The sequence below is a fragment of the Vollenhovia emeryi genome, unplaced genomic scaffold, assembly GCF_000949405.1.
Source record: "Vollenhovia emeryi isolate VEMERY1.0 unplaced genomic scaffold, V.emery_V1.0 DF939167.1, whole genome shotgun sequence".
Lineage (NCBI taxonomy): Eukaryota > Metazoa > Arthropoda > Insecta > Hymenoptera > Formicidae > Vollenhovia > Vollenhovia emeryi.
The window spans coordinates 1,407,230-1,416,460 of record NW_011967199.1 but is presented as its reverse complement, the minus strand read 5'-3'; the positions used below and the strand labels follow the sequence as shown (position 1 = coordinate 1,416,460).

The following is a 9,231-nucleotide window of genomic DNA, read 5'->3' as shown; positions in this document are numbered from 1 at the left end:
GAGCGCAGCAGCGAGCGCGAGAGACGAGCGACCCGAAACATAAACATAGTATCTCGCGCGTCGCTCCACCTCCCGCTCATCGATCGATTTTTTTAAATGCCTTCCGAGTCCGGCCTACCGTCTCCTGCATCCTCATTCGCTCAAACGTGTAAATTTACTACTCAATAACTAATGTTACTTTGTACCGCAGTACATGATATTTCTCCTTAGTTTAACCCAATCTACCACTATTTTCAAAGTTGCTACTTTTGCATCAGACACCCTGTATAATATCTTACGTATCGTAGGTTCCTCGAGAACGAGAACAATTATCCACATGGTTGTACGACAGATGGGCAGAGAAAGAAGCACTGTTGGAAAACTTTTATAAACATGGAACATTTCTTGGCACAAATAGATCAAACAGACCTAGTTCCAAAATACATCAGGATCCATTAAGATTCCTAGTCCTTCATTTATTCTTTATAACGTCTAGTTATATACATTATAGCATGCTGGCGTACATGCTATCTTGCATTTGGTAAAATGTTTCTATATCTTGTGTGAAATTTATAATATATCTTATATTATTAAAAAATTAGGTTTTTTCATAATAAATTAATAAAGTGGTCCGAAATAGTCATTTAACCACGAATGACTTAAAAAAACCTGACGTTTCTTATAACAGGTATGTTTTTAGCGTAATAAAATAAAATTCATTAGTGTTTTAGTAACTGACAAAACCTAAAATTTCGTAGGCCTATGTTATCTTTGTGATTCTTGATAAAGAATTATCCAATTATGCAAACGCAATTACTCATATTCGTAGTAAAAGCTTCTAATAAATAACATACAGAAAAGAAAAAATGCTCGGTTACAACTTTTTAATCTCTTAATGTTCTTCGATGACGATTTTTTTATAAGCTGTACGTAATATTGATTAACTCAAGAGAATTTAAATTATATTATACAATTTATCTTTGTTGTAACGCTATAGTTGCATGAGAAATACTTGTATAGAAATAGTTTGTTAAGTTGGTGTACAACGTCCTCTCGTCCCCTTCCACTTTTCTCCCCTCTAGCACTCCTTTTCGTTCAGTAGGTCCAACTCCTATGTTACTTTTATTCTCACTTGTCATTAGTAGTTGACCGATCGTATTGACAAATATTTTTTTCACAAAACAATTTGGCAATTGACTTCTATTCTAGCGAATTCAAGGTATGTAATTACATCTTTTATTTCTCACTTTTAGTTACTGACAAAATTACTTAATTTTTGTTTTACTTTGATTTTCGGTGTGACAATACACGTCGAAGCACAACTTATTTTATATTATTGACCATAGTTTATATGATTTATATTATAGACCATAATTTTATATGATTTATTGTTGTACAAGATATTCGAGTATGCGTTGTGAGTGGTTTTTTACAGGTTTTCTTTTAAATTATTTTTCGTTTCCAAGTTAGATTCACTGAAGATTGTTCAGTCCAATACGTATCATTTTAATGTAATATAATTTAAAGATACTAAGAACCTATTACGGCTCAGTTCCCTCTTTCTACTTGTCTGATTTAAATACAAACAATATTCAATTCCACAGGAAGATATCGATCATTCATATTCATATCGTCCAGATAGCTTAAAACCATGAAATTATATGTACATATATGTGGAATTTCCTGTGCATACCCTTTTAACGTAACATACTTCATAATCACATTTTAACCTGTTAATAATAATTTATTATCCATAAAACTTACGAATAAATTTGTTTACTTTGATACATATACAGATTTGAGTAATTTATATCCAACTGTCAGCTTAGTTTTTTATATTTAAATATGTAAGACCTGCAATATATATTGAAGAAACTTACATGCGCATTGCACTGACAGAAATATAGCTTCTTAAGGAATTTCTCGTTGCACGTTTGCATAATAATTTCAAAATTGTCAAAGGTATTAGTTCGTAAAAGTACTTTAGTTTATCATTAATTATTATGTCCTTCCTAAGCGCAAGCAAAATTGCGTCCTTATTATTCGTGCACTTCAATTTTTAAACTCTTGTGCGACTTTGTTTTCTATTTGAAAATCATTCTAGCCTCGATATTTTTATGTTAAAATATCACATAGAATCTGTTACGAAAATATTTATTGTCAGTTTACGGACACCTGTATACTGTACAATTATTATATTTACGTAATATTAATTAATGTTAAGCATTTAGAAATGGATATTGTAAATTAATTTTTTTATATTAACAACGCTCTCTTCTAAATTATGTTATAATTAAATATTATAGCGAATTCGGTTGCTTGCACTGGTGCGCACTGAGTGCGCACTAAGGCTTGTTTACAGTCAATTCTTATATTTCCGAAGCGTCTTAAATATTCTTGAAATATTTCGTAGCCAGTAAAACGATCTGTATAGCATCCATACGGATTGTTTTCTGGCTAAATCGCTTTGAACATGCATTTAAGACAAAGTTAAGTATAAAAATTGACTGTAAACTGGCCTTGGTGTGCACTCGGTACGCACTAGTGCAAGCAACCGAATTCGCTATTAGTTTGGATATTATTTTGAGTATCTTTGGATTTACTAATGGTGTTCTATCTTAATGATATGTTTATGCCCCAGTTACAGCCGAATAAAAATAAAATTCAACAATTGTAGGATAATATAATAATACGTACATCATGTATGACAATCGTAATTTGATATCAATTTGATAAAACTTCGTGCACATTTCCCCATCCTGTTGTTGTTGGAATCAATATGCGATTTGTCAATTATGAAAGGATTATTTTTAAAAATTATATTTTTAGAAAGGTAAACAATTAATATCGACTAAGAAATGTATCATCTTGCAGAATAATGAACAACACAGTGACTTTACTGAAGCGTGTCGCACGGGCAGCATTTCAGATATTAAGTACTATCTATTCCACATCTGCATACATAGTATGGCTAATGTTACTGTTTCCTGTAAAAATATATATACCACAAGTATATTGGCGAATCGAAGGCCTACTTTACGACTGGTTGCACGCAATCGTGGCGTCGTGGACCTGGTCCGCAGGCTACGACAGTAAGTACAAATAGTGACGATGGAAATTGGCAAGGAATAAAGCCTGTCGAATTTTGAGGGAAATTAGTTTTGCTTTTGTTTGACAGTAATAGAACAAGGTGATGACATACAGAAGATTATAAACGAGAAGACGTTAGTTATGGCAAATCATCAGACCGCGGGTGATAGTGCTATATTAATAACAGCATTTAACAGCAAACCGAATGGTTCACCTAATTCATTGTGGATAATGGATATAATGTTGAAATTTACTAATTTCGGGATAGCTTGTATCTTTCATCAGAATTTCTTTATTGTATCGGTGAGTGCCAAGTGTCTCCATAAAAGTGTACGTGTACGGAATCTATTGAATAGATTCACTGTTACTGTGTGTTGCAATGCAAACGTAATGTAACGAAACGGATTATCTGTTATATTCAGTCAATATATATTAGATAACTGCAGGGACGTGAACAAAGGGAAGAAAGTTTAAAACAATTACGAAAGCATCTCATAGATTCGTACATACCGCGAGATAGAAAATGGCTAGGATTATTCCCGGAAGGTGGATTACTATATAAAAACCGAGAGAGTTCGCAAAAGTATGCTAAGAAGAACAATCTGCCTATTCTTGAAAATGTGGCCCTACCAAGAGTAGGAGCCATGAAAACGATTATGGATACCCTCGGGCCAGCACGAAGCAGGGACGCAGAGGATCAATACCGGAATAATCGACCAAGTAAAACTTTGTGTTATCAATTATTGTACGCTAATTTTATGGAATTAAAATGTACATACATATAGTATATACAAAGTTTGCTTATAGTGATACTATTACGATTATTGCTGAAACTATCGTATTATACGATATTTATTATCTACAGGTATGACGGCAGCCAATACAGAAATTAGTTGGATTCTTGATATAACAATAGGGTATCCCGATGGTAAACCGCTCGATCTAACTACTATTGTAACTGGTTGGGGACCTCCGTGCAAGACGGTATTATTTTATCGACTTTTCCCTAGTTCAGTGGTGAGTGACTTGACGTGAGATATAATTTATGCAAATGCGCACAGCAATGTGTTATATAATATCTTACAATGTATCGTAGGTTCCTCATGAAACAGAACAATTAACCAAATGGTTGTACGACAGATGGGTAGAGAAAGAAGCACTGTTGGAACACTTTTATAAACATGGAACATTTCTTGGCACAAATGGATCAAACAGGACTAGTTCCAAAATACATCTGAATCCATTAAAAATGCTAGTCTCTCATTTATTCTTCATGATGTCTAATTATATATATTATAGCATGCTTACGTACGTGCTATCTTGCTTTTGGTAAGATGTTTTTATATCATGTGCGACGCACGACGGTCCAGTTTAAAGAAGGAAATCATAGTAACGAAGTAAGATATCCTTGCCTTAAACATGCATTTTGATGTTTATGAGAATAATCCCAAGAGCTGTACAGATAATTAAATTCAGCAAGTCTGCCCACGTTATAAGCAGGGTTGGGAAGTAATTCGTTACTTTCTCTCCGTCTATGTAACTGTAACTTAACTCAGTTACATTTTTTCAATAACTAGTAACTAATTTAATAGTTACTTTATATATTGTTTAAACCTCCACAAATCGCATAGGCCTTGCCTTTGCGTATAAGCGCTACCCTAGAAGCACAATTCATTGGCTATACATTGGCTGACATTAGTTTAATATTAATTATGTTGGCAGTGCATTGCCCAATATTTTCCCAATATAGCACCAATATTGATCATAAAATAAATGCAAACGTACTACTGATATTATACCTAGATGATTATTCAACATTGGATTGAATGTATTGGCCAAGATTGCCCAATAAAATTGTAATATTGAATATAGAATAAATACTAATGTAACGCCAATGTTACGTTTCAATAATTGCACGGTATTGTATTTACACTGAAAGTACATTGCAAAAATATGAGGCCCTCCACCACCCCCGCCTTTTTGATCGGCGGCCCTCTTTTCTGTACAATGTGATTTTTTACAATTTTATTATTTATTTCATTTTTCTTTTCCTTTACAATATATACAATATTGTAAAAGAAATAATTACATTATAAAATGAAAAATATAATATCTATACAATATAATATTTCTCTCGACGTTACATATGAAATATTCGGTATGTATACAATAACATGAAATTCTTGCAATGTAAAAAATATACATATTGCATGTTTGGGATAAAAATATCCCAAATATATTTATTAATGATTTCTTAAAAGTAAATAACTCTAAAAAAATTTTTAAAGTAAATTTAAAGTAAAAACTTAACAAATGCGTAACAACTTCTATCTTATTATATGCATCTGATTGCATATTCAATATTACACTTTTATTATTTCTACAAGTAATGTTGTAAAATTTAAAATATACAGGGTGAGTCTTTCCATATCCGACAAAATTTTTGAGAAGGTAGAACGGATCAAGATGAACGGAAAAATCCTGTACCATTTTGCAATTTTCGTAATAGTTAACGAGTAATTAATTATTAAAAATCGTTGTCTTAGGCTGGCCTACCGCCCAATTCGAGCGCGTGGCGAGATGTGCCCATAGCAATATCGATCGCCGGGCGGTCACATCTTGCCACGCGCTCGAATTGGGCGGTAGGCCGGCCTAAGATAACGATTTTTAATAATTAATTACTCGTTAACTATTACGAAAATTGCAAAATGGTACAGGACTTTTTCGTTCATCTCGATCCGTTCTACCTTCTCAAAAATTTTGTCGGATATGGAAAGACTCACCCTGTATACAACAAAATTACAATGTAAAGTTTCTAATAATTATTTTAGTGTAATTTAATTAAATACATTTTATTAAAAATATATAATTAACTTCTAGAGTTTTTTTCATTAAAAATAATGGCAAATGTAATTATATTTAATAGCAATACATTGCAGTTATAATTTTATCTATCTTTTTAATTATGGAGTTGTGTCCCTCTGTCCCTGCCTACCCGAATCCCTACCTATCCGTATTCCGCTGTATAGTTTTATTCATTTTCCTACCTACCCGCGTATCATCTTTTTGTTAATAAACCTGCAACTTTCTTCTTTCGTTAAAACCGCGACGCGATTTATAAGAGGTCCGATTTGAAGTTATATCCGCGCAAATGGGATTTAATAGGGGTCTTGTTAATCTCGCACATATGCGAGAAGATGTAAAAAGAAGATAAGAATATAACCCACCCGAATTTTGACAAATAAGAAGAAATCAATTTATTTCGTACGTCACCTTATATAAATATCCCATCAAAGTGGCCAATATTGACCACTTACCTCGTCGTATTCCCTCGTCGGGCCAGATTGGACATACCTTTCGTTGCTCCTGGCCATACAGTCTGGTCATTTTGACCAGAGATCAGGAAGGAAGAAAACTCCTTCCATAGTCGGTTTATTATCGTCACCGACAAATATTTCGTACGGTTCGAACTATGTATATGCGAGCGTCGATCGTATCGAAATGCACGACCACGAAAAATTAATTAAAGAAGAAAATTACTTAAAATTTTTCTGTATAAAACTATAACTCAAACATATTTTTACTTCCGTTATATATTCGAGAATACATAATGACTGTCTCTTCGTGACTCAATCTTTAAATTCAAAATTCAAGTATGCATGTATGCAAAAAACAATTTACTTCGCGTTATATTTATTATAATTACATCCCGCGATAAATTTAAATTTATAATATAAATAAAATTAAACAATTAGTAACTTTTTGAAATTTTTAAAAAATACTAATCGCGAAAACCGACCGCGAAAATACGAGAATGCGTGTAGCTACACCCTCAGAAAGAATTTCTGTTACCGAGACAAAACATATTCTTGACGCATTTATATTTCTCACAACCCCATTTAGTATAATAAAAATAAGACAATATCAAAATAAAATCAATAATTCTTATTCTTCTCTATCGAATTGAAAAAGATTGACTTCTTATATTGAGACAAGAGTAACTTATAAAAAGTTTATATATTCTTGCGTTTAGAATAAAATTTTCCCTTCATCTTGCAACACACGAAGTTGGCGATATTCGACAAAAGACGATACTATCATATTATTCTAAATTTTAGAATTTTTCATTTAAGATGAAAATATTCCTTTCCCTATAATAAATATGATTGGCGTTATATCGATTCTATATTATGATACATTGAAGTGTAATAGCATTGGATCCGGAAATTTTTTCTGTGGGTGTACGCATGTATTCATACGAGACGCATCTTGAAAGTGTCGCGAAATACACATACAGAATACATGACGTGAGATCCAGAGAAAAGAAGATTACCGTACGATAGATAGACGGATAATTCAATATTTTAGTTAATCAATAGTTCAAATAATGTATAAAAATATATAAAGTTTCTGCCTTCTCGACAAAATATTAGAATCTTACGTCATATTATTTTACTTTATAAATATATACATTTGTTAATGAAAAATGGATAGACTACAAGATAGTAGCTCGACGAATACATCAATAAATAATATTCGTCATATTTTGCGTAAAAATATGTGATGTGCTACAACGGGACACCCAACCCTCCACAGTTAAAATCGCGATCACTCCCTTTCGTCAGATGGAATATATAAAAATAAATACAAAATTATTGTACTCTATCCATTTAGGCAACGGCTCTACGAGGTATACTAATCTATGATCTATTGCACAATCTACGATCTACGAAATGTAGATTCGTTGCCTTAATAAAAAATTTTCTGACTCACCATCCGACGCGCAGCAGCGGAGTTTAACTAAGTTGAATCTGTAACATAAAAATAGAAGATTTATATTAAAATAGCGTTCAAGAAAACAAAATAGTGCAAGGTATAATTCATATGCGTATCAAACTTTTTATTCGGTTAGATACGTTTACATGATTATTGCGCGAAAGGTGTTCCGTAAAAGTCGAGATCTTCACGAGAATAAACTTTTATTAAATCTCAAATTACTTCTCGTCCTTTAAGTATTATTTCGAATTTATGGAATTATGAAATAAAACGATGTGGAAAATTGCATGACGACCGATGGCTGGCATGCAATTCTCTACATTGGTCAATCAATTACTGGCGCTGAATGATTCTTTACGAAATACAACGACTCAATAATGAACCGGAGAAAAGATTAATGTGACACAAAATGAAAAATAACATTTACCGTAAAGTTGCTCCGCCGGCGCCTGATGCCTTCTCCAGGCCTCCTCCTCCACTCAGATTGTTCCTCGGGCACACTCGCGAGAGCACAAAGATCGTTCGCGCGATTTCACACTCCCGTTTACAAAATCCATATGAAAGTATGTATTTTGTTCCGCCAAGTTCGCCTCCACTTCGAGTAGGCGATGATTATAGCCCAAAACTGCCAAATCTCGGAAGTGTAGCCATCGACAGGAACGAATATTTAACCAGTACTTGTTCAAATGGGCTTTGAAAAGTCCTTAATTCGATTGTTTAAACGACACTCCCGAACGCGACGAAAACAGAAACTTTATATTATACGCGCACTTTGTCCGTATAATTGGCAAGCGATCGATGTATTATAATTTTTCGTAATCTCGTAGGGATTAGGCTCGGTTTCACCAAACGTTGCTTACTTTTAATCTTAGTTTAATTCATGTTTGTCTCTTTCTAAAGTAATAGTTGGAAAGAGACAAAGAACGAGTTCAGCTAAGCTTAAAGTTAAACAACGTTGGTGAAACCGGACTTTAATCGCGTTACGAGGAGCGACGCGAAAACACGCGAGACACCCGCCTCGTTCGACTGCCGCCGCGTAAATGATCCTGCGTACGGCGTGACTTTGTTTCGCCGTAAACAACTCGGTCGCCGAGCCCCGGTTCCAAGAAATGACGTAGCGGCATTCCTCGAGCGGCGTAAAAACAACTCGGTCGCCGAGCGTTTGTTTACGTTCCGAGAAATCACGTAGTGCGGTGAACACCGCGGTTGAAAACGGTCTATTGTACAGAATTAGTCTGCACGAGTTAGTCGAGCGAGGCGGGTGTCTCGCGTGTTTTCGCGTCGCTCCTCGTAACGCGATTAAGATTCGATTCCACCAACGTTGTTTAACTTTAAGCTTAGCTGAACTCGTTCTTTGTCTCTTTCCAACTATTACTTTAGAACAGT

General features: G+C 34.0%; 2 protein-coding genes across 3 annotated transcripts in view; both read left to right on the top strand.

The window, feature by feature from the left end:
• LOC105564281 (acyl-CoA:lysophosphatidylglycerol acyltransferase 1-like) overlaps positions 1-627 on the top strand; it is a 6,157-nt gene extending 5,530 nt beyond the window's left edge. Inside the window, exon 6 of the mRNA XM_012016544.1 lies at positions 288-627. Within this exon, the coding sequence (XP_011871934.1) occupies positions 288-524 (237 nt within the window). The 3' untranslated portion in view covers positions 525-627. The remainder of the gene's footprint in view (positions 1-287) is intronic.
• LOC105564282 (acyl-CoA:lysophosphatidylglycerol acyltransferase 1-like) lies at positions 589-4,628 on the top strand. Of its 2 annotated transcripts, none has more exons than XM_012016546.1 (6): positions 589-667; positions 2,854-3,071; positions 3,158-3,372; positions 3,516-3,789; positions 3,935-4,086; positions 4,166-4,628. In XM_012016546.1, the coding sequence occupies exons 2-6, from the start codon at positions 2,858-2,860 to the stop codon at positions 4,400-4,402; spliced, it is 1,092 nt and encodes a 363-aa protein (XP_011871936.1). In that variant the 5' UTR covers positions 589-667; positions 2,854-2,857; the 3' UTR covers positions 4,403-4,628. The 2 variants fall into 2 exon arrangements, with proteins under 2 accessions (XP_011871936.1, XP_011871935.1); XM_012016545.1 differs by lacking the exon at positions 589-667 and adding an exon at positions 939-1,198.
• Positions 4,629-9,231: the final 4,603 nt, after the last annotated feature.

Bases quoted from the DNA above. Each gene is read 5' to 3' on its own strand.
- LOC105564282 (XM_012016546.1), top strand. From the start codon at position 2,858: ATGAACAACACAGTGACTTTACTGAAGCGTGTCGCACGGGCAGCATTT. The intron at 3,373-3,515 runs GTGAGTGCCAAG...AGATAACTGCAG, and splicing joins AGAATTTCTTTATTGTATCG to GGACGTGAACAAAGGGAAGA. The intron at 4,087-4,165 runs GTGAGTGACTTG...AATGTATCGTAG, and splicing joins GACTTTTCCCTAGTTCAGTG to GTTCCTCATGAAACAGAACA.